Source organism: Chamaea fasciata, unplaced genomic scaffold, assembly GCF_029207755.1.
Source record: "Chamaea fasciata isolate MVZ Bird 193981 ecotype frontalis unplaced genomic scaffold, bChaFas1.0.hap1 SCAF_3, whole genome shotgun sequence".
NCBI classification, from domain to species: Eukaryota; Metazoa; Chordata; class Aves; order Passeriformes; family Sylviidae; genus Chamaea; species Chamaea fasciata.
Window position 1 is genome coordinate 26,851,469 of NW_027094088.1, and position 27,603 is coordinate 26,879,071.

General features: G+C 36.9%; 1 protein-coding gene across 1 annotated transcript in view; it reads left to right on the top strand.

Moving 5' to 3' along the window:
* The window catches only part of ZFAND3 (zinc finger AN1-type containing 3), a 135,085-nt gene that overhangs the window by 23,867 nt on the left and 83,615 nt on the right, over positions 1 to 27,603 (top strand). The window contains 2 exon segments of the mRNA XM_066178423.1: positions 9,628 to 9,668; positions 11,569 to 11,595. Of these exon segments, the coding sequence (XP_066034520.1) occupies positions 9,628 to 9,668; positions 11,569 to 11,595 (68 nt within the window).

Genomic DNA, 27,603 nt, shown 5'->3' on the forward strand with positions numbered 1-27,603 from the left:
CATGTTGCACTGAACTAATGATGGTTAGTGTATAGCTGCTGTTGTATTTCTTTATCTGTGTTTGTGCCTGGGTGTACATGTGGGAACGAAAAAATCGCACCTATTTCTATGTTCAGATTCATGTCTTGCTTTGTATAAGTCTCTGTAATTATCAGCCTAATTCTTGCTTATAGTGTTTTGGGGCTTTTTTGAGGGTTTGCTTTTTAAAGTGGTGTTACCAAACATGTTTGTCTTGGTTTGTTCCTTAACTCTTTGTTGTTCTAAATTGTACCTGTTTTATTTGTTCTTTTTCAGACACTCTAGAAGTTGAATGTTTAACACGGAAACGTTGTGAAGGAATTACTTATAAGCACTTTTATACTGGTTAGAAATGCTGTATTGGTTGGAATTATGCTAAACTGTTAAAAAACTCCAAAGTTACTTATGAGAGGATATCTCTTCTCAAGGTCAAACATTCAAACAGTTGTTCTGAGCCAAGACTTTGTGTGATGTGTTGGTGGAAACATTAGTTCATGACATTTCTGCAGTATAGCAAGAGAGTTACACTCCGTTTCTTTACTCTGGGATGGTTCTTTTGGTGGGTGGGAGCCTCTGGAGATACAAAATCATGGACAGGCATCCACCTGAGAGCAATTAGGAGATTGACCAAAATTTTAGGGTTACCAAGATGAACATGTAAATCTGCTTTTGCTAAGAGTAAGATAGTCGTGGGTGGTTTATTCCAATTTTAAAAGTGACTTTTTATGTGGTTTTTTCTCCTACTTTCTTTCTCTTATTTTTCTGCTATTGTAACAGCAGGGCAGAAATGTTTTCTGACAGTATAGGTAGATCTACTTCCAGGAATGTTTTGTTTAATTAACTGGCAGATTGCTTCTAGTGTAGGTATAATCTTAATACAATTCAAATTTCTGAGGAGGAGCTGAAGTACTCTTGTTTTCTACGATAGGTTTATGAGGCATAGCTGCATTTTCACACCTGAGAACTGAAAATGTCTGTATGTAGTCAGTCAGGCATAAGAGACAGCAGTGACCAGAGTAAGAGCCCCATTGCTTCTTGACTGTACAATTTGGTATAAGGCATGCTAGGATGGAAGAAAGTGAATTTCCCATGGTGGCCATCCAGCTAAACTTTTGGGGACTACTGAAACCTGTTGTAAATGGGAAGGAGGAAAAATGTCTGCTAACTTTCATACTGGTACCTTCTTTCAGATGTGTTTATGAACAATGTAATAAGGTAGGATTGCAGAAACCTTGTCAAAATTCTTCATCTGCTTTTCAAGAAGTGCCACAATTCTACCATGTTGTGCAGTTCCAGAAGGATTTGACAACCAAGGAGTGCAGGGAACCAGAAAAGGGAGTTTGTCTCTCATTCACAAAATATTGCTGCTTTTTGGGGTTGTCTAGACAGATAAGAGATCCTGCTGGACAATCTGCTCGTTACTAAATAGGACATAGCTCCTTACCCATCTCAGAATAATAATGCTTTCTTGCGTTGTCCGAGGGATACTCTTTCCTCTCTTGGTTTTGGCTGGCTTTATTTCTGAACCTACTTTCTGTGCTTTTTAACTCATAGAAATCAATAGCCAAAATAATAATTAGGATTTCAACTCATCCTGTCAGATCTTTTGCTTATAGTGCACCTTAAAGTGCTTTTTCTGTCCATGGTTGAGATGGTCAACACTTGAAACTCCTTTTTGCTTGATTAACGTTTGACTTGTTAGACACAAAATGTAGAGCTCTGCAACAAGGTATTTTGTTTTATAATGATGATGTTCTGCTAGCTTTTGAGAGAATACATGTGACACAGTATTTATACCAGACTTTATTAGTGGGATTTGTTAATATTAATGCAAGAACAGCATTTTTAAACCAGTTTACATGCCTTGTCCTTTTAAATGTTACTTGGCATAAACCCTGCAGTCTTGGAAATACTTTGCAAAGCTGTTCCCCTCTCCCCCCACCAAGAATTCAAAAGTTCTAACCATTCTAAGCCATCATAATGGCAGGCATTTTAAAGTGTACTTATGCCATCGAAAAAGAACCTTGATTGAAAAAAATTAATGCTTCTCTATGCACTTGCATAGAGAAGAGACACAGTGGGCTTAAAATCAGCAAGAATCAAGCATTTTCCTGTTTTCTATGCTAAATCTGCAGTTCAGATCAGGAAGTATTTTAGGAGCGTTTCCTGGCAAGGTTTGATATGTAATTCCCCATACCTTTAAGTCCAGGGACAAAGCAGTTTCTTTCTTGAGGTTTCTTCCAGCTACTTTTTTTTCTAAGAATGTTTTACTATTTAGTGTCTATTTACTGATCCTGTGGTAAAAGAAACTGAAATAGATTTTTGAGTGGTGCTTATCAGCAGAGCATTTATTGGAGTGTCTGATCTGAAGGAAAAGATGAAGTTAATCTCATATTGTAAATCTCAGGAGGATGATTGTGTTGTCATAGGGCAATGTTAGTTATTACCTGCAATACACAGCAAGATAATATCCTTGAGGAATTGATGGAAGGTGGGCAGATCACAACTTTCAAGTTTTATTCCTACTTCACTAAAGGCCTTTTCAACTCTTAGAATTCCAACCTTTTAATTGTCCTTTAAATAGTACGCCACACATCTTCCTGAGAAAGATTTTGAAGTGTTATCAGAGGAATGTTTGCTATGTGATTTTACTGCTGAGATTTTTTTTTTTAAGCGTAGAGTTGTGTATTCATGGGAATATGAGCCATTTGGTTTTGACTGGAGGGCAGCAACACTAAGTTCAGCTAGAAACCCAGATGAATCAGATCAAAGTTCTCACAACCCATCTTAGGTGGCTTAAATGCAGTGGATTCTTTTGCAGTTTATTTTAAGAATTGTTGGAGAAGACTTTCAGTGAAAACTCTATCAGCGTTCTTCTGTCTTTTGTAAGACTGAGCTGCTTTACTGTGTATTTTCCACATTCTCCCTTCTTACCCCTTGTGTCTTTGTGCTCTTTTATAGCCTAATTGTCAGCTGAGCACTTCAGTGGCTTTCTGTGACTGAAAGACTTTTTATGTTTTAAATGCTTATGTATTTAAAACATAAAAAGTCTTTCAGTCATAGAATTTTAAAAGGATGATTTAGTGTACCTGTTGGAAAAAATAATAAATTAGGATCCAGCTTCTTCATTGGGCTACATCAGCATACCTTTTTGAGTGTGGAAAGCTGCCAGAAGGGCAGTGCACTAGTACACTGTCATGTTCCTAAAGTTTGCCCTCCATTTCATTTCAAATGGAGATAAGAACATCTGGCTCACTGACTGATGCATCGTTTCAACAGCTTACTAAAATCTTTGGATGATAAGCAACATTTAGATTGTTTGTGGTGAAAATGAGAAGTCCAACACCAGAACACTGGTGTTTTTAAAGCACAACCTCCATAGTAGCTGTAATCATAAAAAAATGTTACTGATAACGCTTTTCTAATTGAACTACAGTTCTTAACTCTGAGAATATGAGTATTTAATAGATGATGTAGTAGAAGATTTTGAATGCATTTGTGGGATATTTAATTTCAGATCTTAGTTCACTTAAAAATCTGTTTCTGAATGCATGTGACTTCCTCATTGCCAGGTTCTCTGTAGGTCCACCTGTGTTTGCCATGGTCCACTTCTGCTCTTTTATTTGAAAGGAATTTGGCATGTGTTATTTATGAAGAATAATTGAACTACCTCACTGTAAAAATATGAACAATTGTTTAAATTGCCCCCAAAAACTCGTCTATATTCCCTTAACAAGATTATAAATTACAGAAAACCTATAAGTATCGGATATGCGGCATATATGAAATCAGTGAGGTGACTTTTGATTTAGAAAAGTAAAATGGCCTTTTTCAGAAGCTAGTGTAAAGGATATATAGAACTTTCAAAGGACAACTGAGGATTTTATTAACACAGCCTAATTAACCTCCCTTCTGTACAAGGTGAAGCGTTAGATGCTCTAATGAATGATGAAAAGTGTCAGGGAAATACAGAATTGGATCAATTTTCTTTTAATAATAAATAATCTTTCTAATTTATTTGGATGAAAGTAAATGTGCCTGCTGTGGTTTTGCTTTTGCCATGTGCCAGGTTTCAGCTCAGAGTGAATTCTTAGCAGAGGTCTAAGACTTTGAAAATTGCTTTCTAATGGAAATGGTGACAGATCATTAACTACAGTAGTATGAATGCATTGATTTAACATGTGTATAGTCGTCCTAAGTTGCAAAATGCATAACACAGTATGTGCTGAGCATATAGGGAGTATCTTTGTGTTTTTAACTGATTAATGACATAATTCATACTATGTTAATCTTTCTCAAACACTGGGCTCCTGACAGTGTTGGACAGGTATCATTCAGTGGCTGAGATACATTTGTAGTGTAGTGACACTGTGATCCCACTGTAATTGCCGTGCTGGAAGGGGACCAAGCAGCCTTTAACATGCTGCATTTAATCACCAGTGCAATTACAGGGACACTGAAGGAGATACGTTTTCCTGCTACCAAGTCATAGCGACTTCTGAATCGTAACAAACGATTACTGGATATGCTGGAAGGCTTTGTTTCCAATAAAAATGCAGAACATGGGGTTTTATAGTCATACTTAATTAGCGTCTGTGGTTTTGATATCATTAAAATTAAATGTCTTACACACATATACTACATGAAAGCATATTTGTCGAAAATTCTTATTTTTCCATCATCAAAAGACAGATGAACACAAATTAGTTTCAAGAATTATGATTATTCTAGTGTTGTTTTTCAAGCATTGAGAATACATACCTGTATGTAGTAGTAGAATTTGTACTCTGAGGCAGCTGCACAGTTCTCATTGGTGAGCATCTGCACTAATAATACTAGTTCACCATTACCTTTAAAAGTCTAGGTGGCATGCTAATACAGGTGAAACTGAGCATTTTGTATTGCCCTTTGGTACTTACATAGAATAAAGCTAGTATTAGTTTTTAGTGTTTCTGGTCTCCTTTTGTTTTTTGTCTTAAAGATGACATGGGGAAGTTATGAAGCACCTGACCATCTGCTTGAAAATGGAGGATTCTATTGCCAAAACCTTCATTATTTATTGGGTGTGCCTTTCCAAGTTTCTTGGAAGAAGTTTGTTTTTGGAGACTGAGTATGTTGAGATCAGTCAAATTCTGGTATACTTCTTTTTAACTCTCTTTGACTCCACAAAATTTCCACATGTGACTTGTTCTTGTACCTTCAGAGTGAGATTGTCTTTTGATTCTGTTCATTCTGATCACCTGCTGTGCATCTAACAGATGTGTCTTTGGGATTTAGGGCTAGAATTCAAGTGCATTCTCTGAATGTGGATTTGTATTGGTAGTCATTTACTGGAACAGGGGGAAGGAAAACCAAATTTCCAGTGAAGACAGAGTAGAATGTGCATTGATTTGAATGGTACCTTGCAATGATATACTGTAAAATGGCAGGGAATAAAAGAAATAATTGATAGTATAGAGCATAACATTAAGTTTATAAGATCAAGTGTTCTTCTTGGAGTAGATAAGGCCACCTCACACTTTGCAGGAGTGTAATGGAAGTATCATAAGAAAATGGAATCAGGGAAGCAGTCTCTTCAGTTTTCATAATTAGTTACATACTGATTGTGGCACACAATATGAGCATGTATAGGATTTGAAGTATGTGATTTTTGCTATTTAATGCCTACTGCTGGCTCTCAGTTTGCATTAGGCACCTGTAACTGGAGATGCAGATACGCATCTCTCTGAGGTTGGGACCTTATAGTGGTCTCTGTGCACGTCTGTCTGAATGCTCAGATAGTTCCCTTTGCTGTGGTGAGTTCTAGGCACAACAGCACAAGTAAGGGATGATGGGTTGGAGAGCCTCCAACGTGCATTTTATTTTTTACCCTTCCATGCAATTTATTTCCTGCTTAAAGTATAAACGTGTTAGAACTTCCAGGATTTCCCATTTCGGTTAATTTCTCCGTCTTTCAGAGTCCCTGTGTCATTGCTACTGCTTTCATGACCATGTTGTTAAGGGAATGTTTTTTCTTTTGGCATCAGAGGCAGTTTTAATACCCTCACTTCTTTCAGTTCAAACCCTGCAGAACTGTTGCGTGCAGTCATTCTGTAGCCTGTGGGCTTGAAGTATCCTCTGTGTTTAACTTAGTTTGCCACTTGACCTTCTGAGCTTGCTTCACCTTGTGGTTTCCAATCTGCATAATAATTTTGTGTCACACTTTAGTTAAATGGTTTCTTTTTGACAGATGGAAGTACCTTCAAAGAGGGTTTAACTATATATTCTGCCTCAGCGATAATGCCATTCTATTTGACTTGATTTATCTATAAATATGAATGTCTTTCTGAATACCAGCTTAAATTATGTACAAGTGGAGATTATAAATTATCTGTATAAAATGACTTTCTAGGGATATTGTACATATAAAATGTATAGTGTGAGTAATTCTGGATTAGGTGCTGTTCAGCATGAAGCTGACATTTTATGAGGGAAATCTGGGAATTACCATAATATGTGCAGTTAAAAACGGTGCTGGTTTGATATCTGATTCAGAAGCATTTTCCAAGCCAGCTGCGTCAGAAGGGTGTCGAAGTGTTGGGTGTCAGCCTAAAGACTTGCAGTCTAAAACACACAAATCTCATTGCCAGGACTAACTTAGAATTCTAGCTTTGCTGTGCCTTGTACACCATTACAGTCATGATTTTGCTATGTGTTCCTAGAAACAGGAATTGTATTGCCTTCCCTAAAAGTCATCCATAACCGTCTTTTTCCTATGAAGTGGAAACAGAGGCCTGTGTTGTGATCAAGACTGTTTGATATTTCAGAACTTGGAGTGTTTCAGATAAAATTGTCTCTAGAAGTAACAGATATTGCAGATGTGTGATATATTTGAGTAGGTTGTCAGGAACAAGGAAATTTTACATTTTTGTGTTCCTCCCTGGCACTATGAGCTTCTGGTGAATTCTGGAGTCACTAAGAAATAATTAAACCAGTGATGTGGTTAACATGTGCTTTGTGAGAGAGCGGCAGTATGCAGGTTTGCTCAATTTTAAGTCTGGTGGGTGAAGCCTTGCCTGCTGGAAAGAGGAGATCCCAGCAGTGAGAGGAGGGATTTGCAGTGTAGCAAAAAGATGTCAAACATTTTACTTGACAGACAGTGACCTACTAAATTTCATGTATATAAACTGCATAATGCATTTTGTTCATAAAACTTTTCCTCTGAATAAATACTGCATTTTCACAAAGAAGCTGATTGTTGATTAATGCTGTTACTCTTTGCTGTTTTCTTAGTTCCAGTGTAATGTTGGTGTATCTGCTCTTCACATAAGTGACTGTGTAAAAGAAACTAATAAAAAAACCACTCGAGGTTCAGGTTCTAATCGCAGTAGCAGCTTCAGACTGACTTGGGGGCCTTGAAAAGGCATATACAAGGATCAAAGCGAAAGTGATCCTTGAAAATGTAGCAGTGTTACTTGACTTACAAGGTCACTTGTCCAATAGTGCTGTCCTTGGAGAAAATTTTGTGGGGTTTTGTGTGTTGGAAGTACATGGCAGCCTTTTTTCCTCTTTTTCACAGAGCTCTATGTTGTGTTTGCATCTGTGTTTTCCATTGTTGATGTGCTGATAAGTAAATATTATATGAGGCTTTGGATTGATATTTAACAGCTGAGATGGTTGATTATACCACTGAAAACATTGGTCATTGCCCATTCCAATGTCATCAGTATGGACCAGCTGAACTTTGCCTTTCTTTTTCTTTGCTGCCCCTGGGGTTTAATGGCTTTGCAGAGAAGGTCCTGCCTGGCATATTGAGCTGCTCCAGAAGGTCTAACCTATAAGCAGTGAGTACTGAACTGCAGCACACTAATGCTGTAGGTGTTGGCTCACCATGCTGTTTTTAATTGCGGTTCTCTTGGAGGTAGATAGTCTGTGCAGACCATCAACACATTGAATCTTTGGGTATCTAGCAATCTGATGATATATTTCTATGGCTACAAATGTGTTCTGCTTTCCTTTTCTTGGGAATTAACTTTTATTCTGTGCACATACCGTTTGCATTTAAAACTAGCTTTCATGTGTCTGTGGCTCTTGCTATAGCTGGCAAATGGTTGTGTCTCAAATCTCCAGTGATATGCGTTATAGAATTTTTGAACCTGATGTAAACCAGCTTTCAGATGTGCATGAATTGAAAAGCATCTGTAATGTTTTGATGAGACTGATACCAAGATATGATTGACCAAGTCTGGATTTACTTTATTACTGGAAAGTCATTCAAAATGACCACATGCAAATTCGAGCAGGGGGGAACCTTTAATTCTGATATGTGTTCATTTGTCATATAACTGCTTTGAAAAAAAATTGTCTTTTTTTTTGTCTCAGGGTAACAAACAGTTTGTTATAATTTATGTGTTGTTAGACATGGATCTCCTCTCAAAATTCCATGCCTGTTTGGTTGGAGATAGAAAGCAACTGTTTTGGTAGTCTCGGTTGTTTCTTTGTATGCATTTTTCTGGAGAGAAACGTGCAGCTAATTTGGTTGAATGGTGTGTTCTACCTGGAGGGGGCCCTGGGGGAGGAAAAAACGTCTTATGGGCATGGACAGTTTTGGTACAACCTTGCCTGTTAATAGGTACTTTCAGACTTGCTCAGGATGGTGTTAATGCCTGTAGATAATGGCAGAGTTGATTCAGGAATGCTGAACAAATCAAATATTGGGAAGTGTGCACAGAAAGCAGTTAGCTTTTACCTAAAGATACTCCAACACATGGAGAACTTCTGAGAATATTCTCCAGGTCCCTTTGTAAAGGAGATGTGATGTTAGAATTGAACTTTTTGTAAACTGGGGGAAACAGTGTGTTGCTTTGGGTATTTTCATGGGAGCCCTAGAAAGGTCTTAAAACCTGAATTTTTTTGTGAGGCTGCTGACTTTCTGAGGTATAATTGCATATGCACTTTGTAGTCATCTAGGAGGCTTAAGATATTGCTGCTGTTTTTCTCTCAGCTGAAGGTTGCTGCCCTCAAAGCTGAGCCACCCTTGTGGATCATGTGAACTATCCTAGTCCATGTCAGTGCAAAGTCAGCCAGGTTATTTTAAATTATTGCTGCATGCAGCTGAGGGTAGTAATGAGCAGCTTGATGTAATAACTCCTTAAACCATTCCAGCTAGACTTCCAAGAGCACATCTGTCTGTGTCCTTATAAGTACAATACTTTAATCTCTCCATTGTATTCAGGATTTGTCCGGACTGCAGAGTTGTTGCCAAGGGGAGTCTAATATTCAAGTGGAATGTATTGGTGCTTCCTGTCTATCATTATTATCACATTGCAATACAAAGATTTGAATGATGAATGTGTAACATATACATTAGTTAAGTAAGTTTATTTTCATATATGAGGTAAATGTGTAGAAGTCCTATTTTGGAAACTCTTGGAAAGAGATTACCGTACAAAGTCTCTTTCCATACCATTGTTTCTAGTTCAGCCACTTCTAGCCACTTACCTTTGATTCCTTGCCATTTAAGTTCTTACCTTCTCTGTACCCTTGCTTCATTCCCCCCAAAATTTCCCTGTATTGATTAGATATATAATGAATTTTTTAGCTCTATTTTTTTTATTTTTTTTGCCCCAGGTCCAGCAAGACTATGAATCTCTGTTCCAAATGCTTTGCTGGTAAGTGCAGTAAAAGGTTTTGTGTTTCCCTTAGATTATTGAAACCACATTGTTGGCATCTCCCTTAGGATTTGTGCATGGGTTTCTCTTCCTTCAGTGTGTATATGTAATCAGATTTTCCTCACTTTGGTGATTCCTTTATTTGCTAATCAAGAACCCCTTGTGTAAATGTGCCCATCAAACCATGTTCTTGAAGTTTATGGAATTTAGGTACATCCTTGAACTACAGAGCTCAGTTGCCAGCACAGCTTCTGTATGGATGATGTCGTTTCCACAACACATAAGTCTGAATTGTAATTTGGAATTTTGTAGGATTTATTTTGTAATAACCTCTGATATATAGAATGGAAAAAAAAATTTGAAGGAAAAGTTGGTATAGAACACCTTGTTCCATTTCCTTTAACTTCCAGCCCTTGAACATTAAATCATCAGTAAGTCATCAGTAGGCTGTTCTAATTACTTCATATTATTTTCTCATTATAAGGTCATTGCTACAGTGTAAAATATTAGGAATTGTTATTGACCTTTTCCTGTTAGCAGCTTCTAGTTTTGCCCTTCTGAATTAATTTTTTGGTATTCTTTAGTGTTGTAAGCTTACTTTTAATTGTAATTAAGGTCCTGTCATAGCTCATGATTTTTAACTGCCTTGAGGCATCTGATAAAATTTTAAAAGCTTCAGCATTTTTTTTCAACTTTAAAGTTGTTTTAGCATTTTTTAAACAAAAAATGATTTTTGACTTAGATTTTAGATCTTGAGTTCAGCATCACTTCATTATAGAAACACATGGGAAATAAGGATTGTTAAGAGGTTGTTCAGCGAAATGTATTTCTCTGGCTGTTTTCGAAAGGCATGGGTCTCTGGAAAGTGTATATTGAAGAAAAGTATAAGTAATTTCTTGTACTCTTTCCCTACTGACCACAGTCACAAACAAGTCTTTGATTTGACTCAGTAGGACTGTTATGTTCATATTAGCTCTGTAAATAACTTGTGTTTGTGTGCTCAGCAGTGCAGGCGTTCTGATTCTGAGACATCAAAACAGCCCATCCCTCATTTGCTGAGTTTAGCAGCGTACCCCACGCTTCACAGCCAGCACACCAGGCATTAGGCTGACCATCTTGTGGTTTTTACTGGTTTGGAATTCGATTTTGTTTGTTTGTTTTTGTAATTTTGTTTCTTTTTGACAAAAAGAAGAGTTCTTGGCTTCTATGTTGCAATTTTTCTGAAATGCCATTACCTCTGATAAAGTTAATTTTTCTCTGCTGTAAAATTATAAGATGAGACCTTGTGTGATTGGCGGGATGGGGGTGGGAGAGCTTGTGTTTTTAAATTTTCAAGATGTTCCTTAGAGCCTGTGTATTTTAATGATATAAGTCTTTGGAAGAGTTTTTGTAACTTAAGGAGCTACTAGTGATTGGAATAAAGGTACTATAGAAGGTGCTGTGGAAAAAGACAAATTTACTCTATATTCTTTAGATCTTAACTATGGTTTCTTCAACAAGTAGTATTGAAATAACCAGTTCTGTTGGAGTCATAACTCAAAACCGCTCAGTGTCATCCTTCCAACATAAAACTGTTTTTCTATTCTTTTTTTTTTCTCTGATGTTACTGAAATATTTTTAGCATATTTTCTATACTGGGTTTTTAGCTACATATTGATATAGAAAGAAATGTACTCCTGTTTCTGTAAATTTAACCACCACAGGTAGCAACATTTTAGGCAAGTAAATTGTTGAAAGATGTTTTTCACTGTTTCAGGCACTCCAGAGAAAGGATGTGAAAAATAGTTCCTCTTTTTTCTCTTTTAATATGGCAGGTTATTTATTCAAATGTGTTGAAGTAGAGGGAAAATTTCAAAATATTATTTCTCTTGACCATCATTTCCTTTTTCTTTTATTTCAGAAAAAAGAAATCCACACAACGAAAAAGGTTAGTAACTCTTTAAATTACTTTTTTGGTTCATTTTTTTCTAGATGGAAGAATCCAGTCTTCCTTTAAAAAAAAAAAAAATGAGACACACACAGCAAGAAGGACCTTTACATTTGTGTAAGCATTCCTTTTTTATATATATCAGGGGAGAAGGGCAACAAGTCCTTAAGGGATGAAACGTTCTGTTTACAGTGCGGTATGATTTATTTGTGGAACCTCCCTATCTTGGCAGGTTTTTCAGACTTTCTGAACTATCAACAAGTTTCTAAATCCACGATCATGAAGTCTTCTTAGCTTCTGCATTTCCTGGCTTCCCCATTGTTCTGGTTCTGCCAGGACAGGGTTAATTTCTACCGTAGCCGGGAGGGGCGTGGCTGGGACAGGAGGTTATTCTCTATCACCCCACCTCATTGCCAGGGGTGGGGGGAAAGGGACACTCCTCCAGGGAGAAGGGGTTGCCTTCCAGTCAAGAAAGTCTGGCAGAAAGAGTGGTTGAGTAACGCCAGTTCTGAGCATTTTGCATGTGAACCACTCTCCTCTCTCTGGTATGTTTTTGTTATTAATATTGTAGCTGTTAATGTCATTGCTGTTTCCAGTAAATTGTTGTTATCTCAGCCTGTGATCTTTACCTTTGTGCCTCCAATTCTCCTCTCCAGCCTGCCACAAGGGGAGGGGAAAGTGAGGGAGCCGCTTGTAGTTTGGAGTTTCGGTGGGACACTAAATTCTGGACTACCATTCCTAAACCCTGACACCCATCCCTTGGGGAAAAAATGGTCAAGTTTGACATCCATCAGATTAATTAGCCCACAACTGGAGCAGAGGGTAATATCAATTTGCCTTATTGTTTGACCAAATGCTTCTGTTTTCTAAATTTATTATCAAAATAAATTCACTGAATTTTCACTCACATTTGTCCAAAGATAAGACAAACTGCAAAAGCAACTAGATAACATAGCAGGGCTACTCCTTGTTTTGGCTATCTTTTGTACTTTTTCTTACATTAAATGTGTGAATACTGCTCACAAGTTATTACAGTGATTAAGTTGTTCAGTTTTCTATGGCAAGAATGAGCTGCATACTGCACAGATACATGCTGCTCTTTGCCTGTGACTGCCCAGTGTTTTGATCTAGATCCAGAAAGTTAACTAAGCTCTTCTGTACAACCACAAAATTGATGTTCATTTGCCACAGAGTAGTTCTTAGCTTGCACATAAGGGTTGATAAATACTGTAGAAGAGCTTTAAGTTAGCTACCCTCTTCAGCTGTCTTTGCCTCCTCTTCACACCATCTGCCTGTTCCCATAAGGAATACCTGACTTGTTTTACTTAAATCCCGTAGAAGCAACAGACTCTGAAATGTTCAAGAGCTTCTCTGAAATAATTTCAAGTTAATTGTACTTCTGCAAAGTAGTTCACAACATTCTGTCTCCAATTCAGTGGTGACGGTGTGTTGTCAATACCCCAGAGTCTCCAGATACAGAACAAATGTAACCCTCCTTATTGAAGTGCTTCAAATAAATGCGCTCTTTAGATGGTGAAGACATCGTTGCTTCAGACTTCCCATGCATCTAGAATACAAATGCAGTAAAGTGGTGTGGGTTTCAGAGGTTTTTTGGGTTTCAGAGTTTATTTTGGTGTTGTGTTGTTTTTTTTTTGGTGAGAATATAGGGTGGTAAGTAAAAAATGTAAATTATGGCCAGAGTATCTCCCTTAGTGGCACAGCATCTTTTAAGAATGCTGCAGCCTTTCTTCTTTCAATGCAGTAAACTGTAAACTCTGAGTGATTGATTACAAAACAATGGTGAGTTAAAATTTTCAGAAGTACTCTTTATTAACCTATCTTTGCTCCCATTAGGTTTATGGAAGTTCTAGTATCAGGTTCAGGTAGGGACATTGTTTGAGTTCTTTTTGAAATGCCACTTGATAAAATAGGATCTTTCAGGCAGGAATTCTGCATTCATGGAAACAGCACCTGTTAGCTCAAGAATTCAATTTTAATTGGAACCTATGGGAACAGTCACGAAACAAACTATTACAGAGTAAGAACAAAAATTTAAATAGAGAAAATGATAAGAATATACTTTCTACTTACATCACCCTCCAGAAATTCAGTCTGTCTTTAATCCATTTGATTGTGAGGCTGGAAGGCTTAATTTGTGTTATGTTCCTATCAGCAGTGGCAAGACAGGTACAGGAAGTGGATTTCAGCTTGTTCTTTAGTGTGTGAACCTAAAGGTAAACGCAGCACTGGATGGTTTGGTGGAGAGATTCACTTGCAAAACTGGAAGAAGATAAAATACGATTAGTGGATTCATGGATTTGTGAATCAAAATCATAGGCATTCTGAACATGTAATTGAAACTTCTGGAGGTGGCTATCCATCCCTTAATCCAGCTGTGCAATATTTATATTCATGTTGTGCAAAGTACTAGATCAGCGTCACTGAAATTGAAAAAATAACTCAGACATAAAACCCAAGAATTATCTGAGTTTTTTCCACTCATAGTTTGGTCTTACTGTTAGGTTGAAATAAAACACTTTTTTTTTACTTATTGGATTCTTGGCGAGTATAAAATTAGAATTTTTAAGTCTTCATTATACTTGCCGAAAGTCAGTATTTCTAGAACCACATCTGTATTTTCAAACAAATGCTTAACTGTATGCTAGGTTGTTATGAAATTTTGAAACTTCGGGAGTATTTTTTATGTTCCTGATAAGGAGTGAAAAAGAAAAAATAGACATTATTATGTCCTATATATTGTCTGGGTCTAGAAGTGTCAGATTATTCACCTATTTCCTGAACTCAGATGTCTGACTGTAGAGTTACTTCATATTTTTGCATATCTTAACCTTCCTCCTTTGTTGCACAGACCTTTATTTTGTCATGCTTAAATAACATGCAGTTTTTGGAGCTTACAAAATTGGCAGGTTTTTGTGTCTCAGACTTATTGAATAGTACAATTTCCTTTTCTCTGAGTTTTTGTAAATCTTGGGAGCTCTTTAGAACTTGTCTGTTATTGCTGCCACATTTGGCAGTAATGACTCCTATTGTAAGCATAAGCTGGCAAAAATCAGTGTTCCTGTCTAAATAGATTTTACTGTTAATTAACTGCTGGTTTGATTCTTAGTCGAGCTTGCAGCTTGCTTACTGGAAACCTTTTCAATAGGTGCATCTTTCATGTTGCTGGTTCAAATTATGCTTTTTTTGCTGTACCCTATTGTACGGTAATTACTAAATTATGCTTCATTCAGTCTTGTGTTCATAAAATTTTCAGTCCTAAGTGAATGATACAATTCTGTTATGTTTGTATTTTTGATACACTTGTAATTTCTGATGTGAATCCACAAGTTTTAGCACTTTGTTAGAAAAGCAGGAAGAAGTGTTTCCAGAAACTTGAAAACATGGCTAAGAACTAGTTTTCTTTACCACTACACACGACATTTCAGTATGTTATTCCCTTTGTTGGCTCATAAGAGAAGCCAGTGCCTCAATTATGTTGCTTCATTAGGTTAGAATTTGCTGTCATAGTCGTATCTTTGTATTTTGACGTACATGGACTGCTTGCTACAAAAAATGGCCCTCCCTGGCTAGAGATTGAAAGTAGTCAAGCTTCATCTTTAACTTCTGTTACACAGTCAAGCTTGCAGCTAAATGTTTCTTTGGAAAATTGTGTAGCAGTTACAGTGGCAACACAAATGTTTCTTATTTCTGGAACACCTTCTAGTAAAGAATATAACATTTCAGATGTAACCATAGATATTGTTTGGCATACATTCAATTTCTTTTTTGTACTCTGTACCCAAAGAATTTCTAAATGGGTAAACGTGGTAGGAAAAAGATGTCTTAGTGTAATTAGTAAACTTAAAATATGAGATGTGTGCTAAGCTTGAAAAAGAGTCACTGTGAAATGGAATTAAGAAAAAAATTGGATAAACTGCTTCAGTTATTTATGTGCTTGATTTGCACTGCTGACCCCAGTCATTTCTTTTACTCTGTTTGTACACATTATTCTTTGGCTTTAAAGAAATGAAAAAACACAAAAAAACCTAGTAGTAGCTCTTTTTGGATTGTTAAAACATGGCAAAATTTGGTGGAAAGGTTCAGACGGGATTTTTAGTTGACTCCTTTTACCCTAACCTGTCTTAAAGGTTTGGAGGGGAAATACAAATCAGGAGAAAATGAATTTATTCAAATACAGTTGTATGATCTGAGCTTAGAACTAATGATTTTACATTTGTCAAAAATAAACTTCAACGAAATCATCCAACATATTTATACAGTAGCTTCCTAGGGCTCAGTATATACAGAAGAATTGGGAATTGGGAGAGAGGGATACCTGAAGCTTTCTAGCCTTGCTGGAGTTAAGTACAGATAACATGTTAAAGGAAGTTAGTAAAACATTACTTGAGGGGTCCATATCTACACTGTCATGGCATGGAAGCTGCAGAGTACAGTGCTCCTGTGTTGCCTTGTGGCAATACTGGTGTGATTTGGCTGTGCATTCTATAAAAAGTTGTGGAAGACGCTGTGTACAAGGCACAACCCTCGCCTTCCCGGGACCTGGCTATGTAAAGGCATCCTTGTCTGTGCAGCAGTGCTGTGAAGGGTGTCAACAGGGTCAGTGGCTCAGCTGCTGGATTGGTGTACGCAATTATTTTGTCCTTTTTCATCCTCCTTTAACTTACCCTGGATGAAATAGTGGACGGGGGCAAGAACTGATGGAGGACAGACCCATGAAGTTTCTATGCAATTGTTAGTGGAAGAAAGAATTTCTTTTACAGCTGTCACTCAAATGTTGTGTATTGAGGTAGGACAGATTTTTCATTTTTCTTCTTTCTGGCTGCTTTAAGTTTGTGGGGCATTATCCTGTCACATAAATGTCTTTTCACCAACACGGACTAGTAAAATTGAATGCCTTTTAATTAATAACTATTATCATTTTACAGTCAGTCAATCCTGTCAGCAAACTACCTTGTAGGACATTAGTGGCTGTTGGATTGTGTCTTGCAAAATTCATTCTAGTGGACTGGGGCTCATTTGTTAAAAATACAAATTTCACTCAAGCAAAAACATTACCTTTTCTAAGCACTGGCTACTTGAAAAGACTACCAGAAAGGCTTCATTTAATTTTTTGCTCTGTCTTGTCAAGACATCACCGATGTTTTCCATGTGTTTTCTTTTTCATATCTCAGGGGATTGCTAGTCCCATTGTATAGATTGATCTACAAGCAAAGAAAAACGCTCAAGCCCGTTTTTTTCCTCAGACATACATTTTTTTTTAGTTTTTCATAGTTTTGTTTTCTAGTATGTTTTTCTTTTCTTTATGGTAAATCCAGTTTCTTTCCCTTTTCTTAGTATGTTGTTCCCATTCTAACTCGTAACCTTTCCAAATGACTGGTTGAAGCACCAGCTGTAATTTAGTCTCTTGTGTATAGGTTCTGTGTTGATGTAAAAAAAATGTTTAGAAATATGACTTAATTGCCATGATGTTTGCACTTTGCCAGCATGGAAGTGGAGTTACCTGTTGAGGATGTGCAACCCACGGGTTTAATTTATTTAACTTTTTAATGACTCCATTCTCTTATAAATGTACGCATAAGATAGAAGAAGGAATGTTATTCTTTTTTTTCTAATTTAGCAATTTGCTTGATTTATGGAAAAGTCTGTGCTCTGTTTTGTGTATTTGCTCATTTGGAACCATTCTATAGTTTATAGAGACACTAGTGATTTGTTCCCTAGCCTCCCTGTGGAGTTTGTTCCATATTACAATCTAATTCCATGTCCGTGTCGTGCACTCCTGGGCTGTTAATTTGTACATTTCGATGCAGTTTGTTTCATCGTGTTTTTGTAATCCAAACTGAATCTAACGAGCTGTGTGCTTTGGGGACCCAGCCTTGCCTTGCCAATTAGAACAAGTGGTTACTGAGAGAGAGCATGTTTTAAATAAAACATGGCACCTCTGCGTGGGACCAGCAGCCTTCGGGGAATAAAAAGAGGATATTTAACTCTTTCTGCCTGAGAAGAGAGGGCAATATCACAGTGTGCATTTTAGAAACATTCAACTCATTCCTTTAAAAAGTATTATGCAGATTCATGGTTTGTCTTTTAAATAAAATGTAGTTTGCTATTGGAGATGTGTTAGGCACCACTGCCTGTGGAGTATTTAGGAATTCATAAGGATATCTGTCCAGCTGACTGCATGTTTTCTAGGATTCTGATTGCTAATGCCACATCAAAATTGTGCAGGACTAGCAGCTACCTTTTTCTTTCCCCTTGTGCTGCTACACAAGAGGCTGAGAGAGAGCAGGAGGAGTGCCAGATGGTGAAAGAGCTGATTTCAGAAGGAATTTTACAAGGGAAGGAGTATAGAAGCAGCATTTATTTAGAGTGTTAAGGTTATCTGCTAGGTGACCATAAGGAAGTTACTATTTTGAGGTAGCTGGGAGGATGTGAGTTTATGATCAATATTTGTGATCATTGAAGAAATTATCAAGCATTCTACTGATCTTCAAACTAACTAAACTTCCTGGTGAATTCAAGCAAGACACAACAATGATTTAGGAAGTTAACTCTACTTTGCAATTCTTTTTTGCATTCTACCCTGAACATTTCCTTTCCTCTGTCATTAACTTGTACGTCTACACGCTTGAGCATCTCCAAATGGAAGTAGTTATTGTCCAACAGGAAGTCTTAGCTAAGGACGGTGAGAAAGAATTTAGGTGAACAGTCATGGCAGTTAACCTCAGACAACATTTCAACAGTCCTTGCATACACAAGCAAGGCAAGACTAAGAAAGACCTCTCTTGTGAAAACCTTTTTGTTGAGCAGCTAACAGTAAGGCAAGTACAGTTGTTTGTTAAGGTGATTTAAGCTGTTAGGGAAAGCCAGGTGTATGGGACAAATGTGATCTGGATAATAGAACAAAAAGGAACTGATGACTTTGCAGTTCTTTAGCCATTTCATATGAAAGAAGTGTGATCTAGCAGCTAGACAGCTAGCTAGGATCTCGACTTGATTTATTTTTCACAGTCAATGAGGATTTCTTTGTGATGCTAGACAAGTTGGGTTTTTCTGTCTTGGTCTTCTGTTTCTCATTAGTTACTGAGATGTGGTACTATTTCCCTGCTGATTTTGGGCAAACTGATTTTGGATTTGCCTTTCATACCCTTGAGGAATGTATGCAGTTAGGGACCTTTTATTCCTTTATTTTGTCTTAGCTTTCAGAAGTCTTAGGCTAAACTTTTGAATTTCAGTTCTTTTCTGTATGTGTCTTTTCTGCAGTTGAATTTCTGTTCTTCATCTTCTTGGCACTTTATCTTCAGTCCAGTTTCTTTCTCCTCTTAATTTAAAGGAAATCATAATGCACTGCTACAATTGATGCATACCATTTCTTTTAAAACTTTTAATGTTTTTTCTTATGGAGCCTGCGAACATGCCAGTCATTGTTTATTCATACCAGTCTTATATGTGTTGCAAAATATTCTCACAAAGTTAGTCACCAGAGGGCAAACTGCTCATGCAGATTTAGTCAATACAACTGTAACTGCCTGCTTTTTTAAAAAAGCCCAACAGTCTATGAGTGAGTTTCCATGAAGTATTAATTAAATGAGAAGTTTAGTGACTGTTGTCTTCAGAGATAAAGAAGTTTAAACTTTAAACTGAATGAGATGGAATTTTTAAAAGGTAAAATTTAAACTGTTGGACTAATTTGCAAGCATTGGGGGAAAAATACCCCTTCAGATTATCCTCTTTCTTGTTACCACAATAAATATCCCTTACTAAATAGTGATTAAATATTGCTTAAGTGTAAGGGAGAAAAAGGTAGCTTGAAACAGTTTTCAGCAGGAATGTCTTTATCCTTAATTTCAAGTAGATGCCTCTCTGCTATGGTGGCAGGTGTGTAATGTGTGTAATCCTATGCTGGAGATACAGATAAGGCCTTTCTTGAAAAGTCACTGGAAATAACTGCATGTCTAGTAGTTGAACCTGTAAGATTTTGTTCCTTTCTTTTGCAGAAAGCATAGTCTGAATCTGATACTGAAGATTTAGGAAATGACAAGACAGGTTATAGTGCTGCAATAATTAATCCAGTCTGTGTGTTTGCATTGTAACTGTCTTTTAATTATGATAAAAGGATCAGAGTACAGGAAAGCACAAGATTACTGGCCTAATCTCCTGGTTTAAATCACAAGTCATTAAATATCATCTAGGTAAGCTCTGTTTGCTGAAAATTTCTCCTTTAAACAGCTGCTCTGTCTTGATGTGAGGATGCTGGTGGTTCTGAATGCACCATGGGGCGTAGTATTTCTAATGACTAGGCCCCCTCGCTATTAAGTAATATTGAGGTATGCCTTCTTAGTTGCAACGTTATAGGGGTGACATTTGCACACTGAGCTGAATAGAGAATAATTATTTTCTTTAGAGAATTTCCTTAAAGAACTCCTTAGCCCCCTAGCGCTTCAAGAAAACAAGTAGTTTACCATCTTGACATTTTTGTGAGTCAGAGTTGGTGATATTCTTGTTCACTATACATGGATAAGAATCTAAAGCACGAATGTCAAACATCCACAGATACTGAGTATCAGCTTTGAGAAGCCTTGGAACTGCAGTCCTTTCTTTATCTCCCTCCCCAAGACATGAAATTTTTTTATGCTTTAAGCATTAAAAGTACACACTTCCCTACCTCTACGGAGCTGCAAAGGTATTTAATGCTTCAGTTGGTGAACCTAAGAATAACTTGAAACTTCCTGAAAATAAATACATTACAAAAGTCATGTCAATATTCTGTAGCAGAGAAAGTAGGTAGAATTTAGTTCTCTTTGATTTTTCTTCGGAATCTTCCTTGGGGTTAAAACAAAGTCAAGGGCAGAAAGGACCTGAGCTTTGCTTTACATTCTGTAAAATTTCAGTTGCACGTTTCGAATGTCTTTCATTCTATCCAGTAAGGAAGTTAAGAGTCCTCTAAAAGAGAAGTTCTGTGACTTGCATGCATTATGAAAGTAATTTAAAATTAAATAAAGGGGTCAGATCACAAGTGTAAAAAAATTGATTAGATCAGGCAGTTCTTTATTTCAGACTGCTTGACTTTTCAGGCTCGGTGTAGGATTTTGCCATCCTGTAAAGCCACTCCCAATCTTCTAGTATAAATAAATGCATTTATGTGGAACTGTTAACTGTGACTGGGCCAAAGAATTTGCAAACCATGAATCAGGAATCTTGATTTTGAGCTGTTGGGTTGCAGTCAGGTTGGACCCAAATGCTCTGTCATGGTTGATCAGAAGTGCTGAAGCTGGACAAGTGATCTGATTGAGGTCTTCTGTAGAGTCTGTCTTCTGATATTGCTCTTTTCTTGCTGCAACAGAAACAGTTCTAGTAATGGTCTTCAGAACATAACACAAGATTTTTTTTCTCTCTCCTATGCATTAAGGCTTCTGATCAGACAAATGTGGAAGGAGGCTCTGGTTTGTATATTTTTAACTACTAATGTTACCCATATCCTAGCTGTTTATTACTTGAATAAGTGAACAGATGAATTTCATGATGTGCAAGGTTAATGATCCAATGTATAAGGAGGAACCTTGGAGCTTTCTAAACATTTCTGTTTGTGTACATTTATCTACATTAATAGTTTAGCAACATTGGGAGCATTTTTATTAGATTTCAGCTCCTAAACTATGCTCCGTTAAAAATGGAGCTTTTATATTTTGAGGTTGGGGCATTTCTGTTCAGCTCTGTGGAAAAGGTTCTATATAAATGGAGAGCAAATTTGTGAGCAGACAATAGATGTCTTGGGGGGTTGATAAGCATTAGAAATGACCAAAAGTACACTTGTACACCTCAAATGCTTTACAATTGCTTGAAGTGGACATGGTATTCACTGGAAGTTGTTTGTGGTGAGCTCAATCAGCAATAAAAGGCTCATTTCTTTTTTTGGTAATTCTGTAAGTTATAGGCTTTGTTCTTTTAACAAAAGATGCTGGAGTTTTGCCTTCCATCTTGTGTTTTGCTTCCGAATAAAAAAAAAAACCCAAAACTTTCAACACTTCAGAGGGTGTTTGTGGAGGTAAATACCAGTCTGGCTCATTTCCAGGCTGAAAAGGAAATACACTGTGCTATTTACCTTTGTGTTCTACCAATGTTTAGTATAGCATTACTGCTCTTCATAGACAAGCTTTCGTTCTCCTCTGTTGACATGTCTTGCCCTGCAATATGTGAAGAAATAGGAAGTTGATCCCACTGTAGGTGAATGCAGTCTTTCACCATGACATTTTCTGTGCCTCGGCAAAGTCAGTGCTTAGCTTCAAGTTCTCAGCAGAACTGCTGTCTGCTGATGAAATACTTTGAGCAGCAATTTGAAAAGTAGAGTTTGACAATGCTGGCTTCCTTTCTTTTTCCCTTGAGACTCACTAATAACTGGAGAAAATTGTGATAGGTGTAAATAATCCCAGAAATGCAAATGCATATAATGAATGTTGACATTTACTCCATTGACACAGATAAGTTAATGTTTAGAAATTGCTCAAACATTATTCTTCATTCTGCACTGCTTCTGTTAGTGTCCATAATTATTATTTCAAAAGTGTTAAAATTATTGTATAACTGAAAACTTTTGACTGTAAAGCTTTAATTTAAGATAGACATGGCAGTGAATTGTTTTGATAAGCGGTGTATGAAAATCACAGCTGATATGCAGCTGCAGCTAGTTGGAGCTAACTGGAATATGTTCCAGTATAAATATTTTCTTTTTTTTTTTTTTTTCCTAAATGAGCTCTTAAAACTGTGCACAACTGAATTGTAAAAAAGAGTATATCTGATTCAAAATCAAGATGGCTGGTAATATTCTCCAAATCAATGTATCTGGTAGCTGTGGGTAGCAGTAGGTCTCCAGTGCATTTCAGTCCTTTTTTTTCCCCTCTTTTTTTTTTTCTTTTTCCTCTTTCACTTTCTTTGAAAGGGTCATGGTGTGCTTTAGTTGAGGAAAAATATATAGAAGTCTTCATCTAATAGATTTAGAAATGCAGAGTGCTGAAAGCTTTTGTAACAGAACCAGTTTTCCTTGGTAGTAACTAAATGAGCTTTTCTTCATGTAAAGGTCAGATTTCATGTATTTGTTCCCACTTGAGCTCTTTTTTGACAGAAGTAAAGCTATTTTGCACTTGATTTATAAGATATTTATTGTGAGTTAGTACTGCGTAAATATCTGACATTGTGAGCAGCACTGTGTACTGCTGACCATGCCTTGGTGAAAGGAATTTTAAGATACTTATTGTGGTCATTTCTGCAGGTACTGTAACAAAGTAGAGAATGTCCATTTACAGGAGAGCAGGAATAATTATTTTGACTTGAAACCGTTTCCTCTTTCATACAGCAAGCTGCAGTAACACCCCGCAGATAGAATGGTCAGTTGTGACTCCATCCACACACCTGGTTCTGAGAAATTAGTTGTGCCTTAACTTACAAGGACGGGAAACTCATGGCTTATTCACTTAAGACTTCTGAGAGTGATGTTGTCAGTAGGACTTGAGAGTGTATCTTCATTTAGGAGACTTCAGAAAACAAAGTATTAAATCTTTTATGCTCTTGTGGCAGTTTGTTCTTTAGTTAGACTTAGCAAAATGTTCAAATAAAAGTCTAGCTACTTTATATTAAAAAAATGCTAAACAGATAATTGTGTTGATGTGATGACACATATTGTAGAAAAATTCAAGTTGAAGATGATTTCTGTGAAATTTTTACTAATATTTTGTTATCATAAAAGCAGTCACTAACGGTAGTGGTGCCTCTAAATAAATACAAAACATATGATATAGCTTCTTATTCAACTAAGTGATCAATTTTAAGTTCCTGTATTTGTGAACCTTCTAGGAAATTCCATTTTCCTGTATTCCTAAACCATGAGTAGACAAATGAACTAGAAAACAGTAAGTGTGCAACAAACAGAACAAATACTGAGCTTAATTATTTTGTAAATGCATGTTGGTAGCCCTTAGTTTTTTTAGTTAACAAAAAGAAGTTCTAAATTTCATTATTAAATATGAATAGTGACTAAGAATCAGTCTTTAATCATGTTCACCAAATAATAAAACATTTTGGTTAAAACGAGTCCTTGTGAACAAGGATTAGAATAACATTTTCTAAGTTTAAAATCTGAAAACTCTTTCTAGAGCTGCCAGGTTAGAACCTATTTCTTCCATTTTCTTTTCTTAGTGAAACACAAAGGAATTCAGGCCCTGAAAATTGAGGAAAATCATAAGTTACTGTGGGATTGTATTCTTGAGCACATGATGAAATCCCATGTTCTGTTGTGTGTGTACTCCATTAGGTTTGAGGCTGAGGAGCTGTAGAACCTGTATAAGCAACTAACTGCTAGGGTGGAAGTGTTTGCTGGTTTCTAACCAGCCTTCTTTTTTTGCTTAGCCTAAAGGAACTTTGGCTTCTAAACTCTCAGTGGAAGTTCTTTAGCTTGGCACATGTCTGGGCCATCTTCTTCCCTCTCTGGTTCCCCATTCTCTGAAAGACTCAGGGTTGAGTGGGTGAAGAAGTTAAAGTGACATGGCGTTTACTGTGCCCAAAACAGACTTTTTTTCTCCCCTCCCTTGTGTTAGAAAACAATTCTTTTATATTGTGCCTTATATTGCATTCAGCAAGGTACTGTATTCTAGTAAGAACACAAGCACTTTCACAAAATACTCATGCATAACTGGGTTATTGAAGAGAAAGTTTCTTGAGTTTTGAGTGTCCTTGCAGGTTCCAGTTGGTTGGATGAAACTAGTAGCAAATTATTATTGTGGCTGTTCTGTGCTGTTCTGGCTCTCTAGGTGCACAGCTTTCTTCACTAGAACATGTCTATAGTAGTATTTAGTATCACTTATTAAATAGAGGCTTAATATTGAGTTGCATTTCATGGTTAAGTGCAACTCATTTTCTGCCCTTTGCTCAAGGGAAAGCAAGTAGGAGGCTTCCCGCCTCTTTCCCCAGTTTTACTGCTGATTAGGGTAACAGAGACTATAAAAGTTAGCTTCTTTCCACTCTGTAAGTTTGTGCAGCAAGGTATTAACAATTTTTCAGTTGTGCCCTGGCCTATTAGCAGGAATATACAGTGGTACAAGAATGAATTTGTTGAAAATTTTATGCCTCCATGACCTATTGAAGAATGGTATCCTTCTGCAGTGTTACTAAGTCATTTTTCTTCTCCTCATAAATTAATGTTGATGTTCTGTTACTGGATTTGTTCTTGTCTTCAGATGGGAACATAATGGAAAAAAAAATCTTACTGCTGGTACATTAAAATTAATTGTTTAACTACTTTCCTTGAAGTATATTTCAACTAAAAAGATTATAATGTAAAATCAATTTATGATTTAGTTTTGCTTTCATGTATGAAAAGGTGCTTGTGGAGCATTCAAAGCATCAGGAGAATGCAGAAGGATGAGTGGAATCACAGCAAATAAAGGACAAACTCCTGAGGAAGAAGAGGTATTGTTGTCCATCTGTGTCAGTACAACAACGGAAAAAGCTCTTCAGAGTTCTGCCTTTAGTGAGCATTATTATGCCTTTTCCATAACTGCCTGGTGACACTGGTGATGCAAATTTTGTGCAATGTATGGAGAGGTGGGAGAGCAGTTTGATATTAAATGTCAATCCAGGTGGTTTGGTTTGGTTTGGTTTTGTTTGCTTTGAACACAGCCTTTTTACAAAACTGGGTGCAGGTTTGGAGCTGGCATTTTGCAAATGCTTTCACTGTAGATTTTTGCCCTGATTCAGCTCAGGTCAGCCTTAACTAGAAGCTATTGATAAGGGATTTCTGTTTGCCTATGGAAGATAAACAGGCTTCATAATCCTGTTTCTATTGAATACTTAGTAAAAATTTCAGAATACTCAGATGAAACATTTGCTTTTAACTTTAGCAAAGAGATAGATCTGTATAGGTGGAGCTGGAGTGCTCCGCATAACCAGTAAGAGGTTCATGATTTGGGAAGAAATTACTTGTTTTGTTTATAAGATAATTCAATCATCCTACTTGAAGGCTTACAGCCCTGAGACAAAGCTTAGGTATAAATGTAGGTGAGTTGGTATTTGGCAAGGCGTGGAGCACAGACTTGTGCCAAGGGGATTGGTGTGTTCAAGAAAACCTCTCAGCTGTTTTATAGCAACAGAAAAGGTGAATAGAAAATAATTCACCAATTAACAGCCCTGGACAGAAGCACTCAGCTTTTTGATAGTTTTTAATTTGGGCATTTCAGAATGTGCTACATTCCTTAGGCAAGTGGGGATTTACTCTTACTGTTTTGTATTTGTTATGGTATTTTTGTCCTAGTGGGATGGCCTGTACACAGCAGTTGAAGAAAAAGAAAATAATCTTCAATTTTTTCTGTAGAACAGTTGTGGTTTTCTAGTTTTTCTAGTGTCCTGGCTTCTGCTTGCTCCCTTGTAGAGTGACAGCAGAATCATACAAAGTCTATTCTTATAATGCATTTGGTTAAAGTTAATGTCTTCAAATGATATTCAACTGTCTGTGTTATGAATTGAAATTTGTTTTACATTGGTTTTAAGTGTTGTGCCTGAGACTTCTATAACTGGTGCAAACTGTTGGTTTTAACCAGGAATTAAAAGTGGAGTCATGCACTGGATGGAGTGATAGGTTGAGATGGGAAAGTTTGGATTAGAGTTAGTTTCTTTACCTGGCTGATACTGCTCAAATTTAGATCACAACAGCAATAGTTGGAAACTTTTCTACCGAAAGTCCAAGTTGTGTGCTCATGAGGTGAGACTGACTCTTGCTGTAATGAGACTTTTGATGAAAGCTTGTACAGAAGCCATAACCTAGTAGTAAAACCAGTTTGATCACCTAGTCCATCTGCAGATGATATGGGATTTCTGATACTCTTTCTTGGCATCTGGTGTGAGCTACAGAAATTGTTTAGAGGATTAAAGGCAAATAAATTCAAGGGATTGCTTCATCTTTTCAAATAACAAAGGGGAAACTAATTTCACTGATGTGAAAAGAGATACCAAAAGGAGTTTAAATACATATACTTAAAACCTGACAATTGCACTGCAAAAAAAAAAAAAAAAAAAAAAAAAAACCAACAAAAAAGCCCAAAAAAACCCCCAGCATGTTGTCAAACACTGTTTTTGCTCTTGAGCTGGATTTGCTCCTAGAGGATTTTATAGAGGTTTTGAAGTAATAACTATAAAGTTTGTCGATATTTGAGTTTACCAGTAAAGCACAAAACATAAGTGTGAGTTTTCTAGGATTAAAGTTAGTTATAGGTAACACTGATTTTAATTTTTTATATTTTTCTTTTTAATCATTCTCCTTCTTTCGGAGAAGTGAGACCTTCACAGAATGTCAGGTGTAGCTTGGTGGCCAATAGGCATGAAGAATCTGGGGCATTTACCTTACACTGGACTTGTCTTCTTTCAAGAATTCTTATAATGCTGTTGGTCTAACTTAGCTTTTTCTAACTCGGCCTCATAGGCTATGCCTTCTGCCTTAGAAGGTACTCATGATTGAGCCTGACTTAGAATTTTTTTTTTTTTTAAGGTTTGTATGAGTTTGTATTATTCAACTTGATCTACATAAATGCACAAAAGAAAATGGGGGATCTGTTTGAACAGAAAAGCCTTCCTCTAATGAGGGACTGAGCTTGGGGCTTCTGTGTTCCAGATTGCAATAGTTTGTGCTGCCATGTCTGTGGGTGTCTGCTGGAAACACTTCCCTTATACTAGACAGCTCTTGGTAGTGCCCCTGTCCCTCCACCTTTTTTGTTTCCTGCTTTAATTCAGAAGATGACACGTCTGTCAGTGTGGAAATGCCTAACAGAGTGGAGTACAAAGTGGTTAAAGGAAAGCATCTGTATCTCTGATAGCTTTCTGAGAAGCTGTTTTAATCCCTAGAATATAATACATTGCTTGTCTTGTATGATCAGTGGAAAGTGTTCCTTTCAAATCAGGGGTTCTCTGGTAACCTTTCTGAATTCTTGAAATCAAACGCACAGTGTTCAA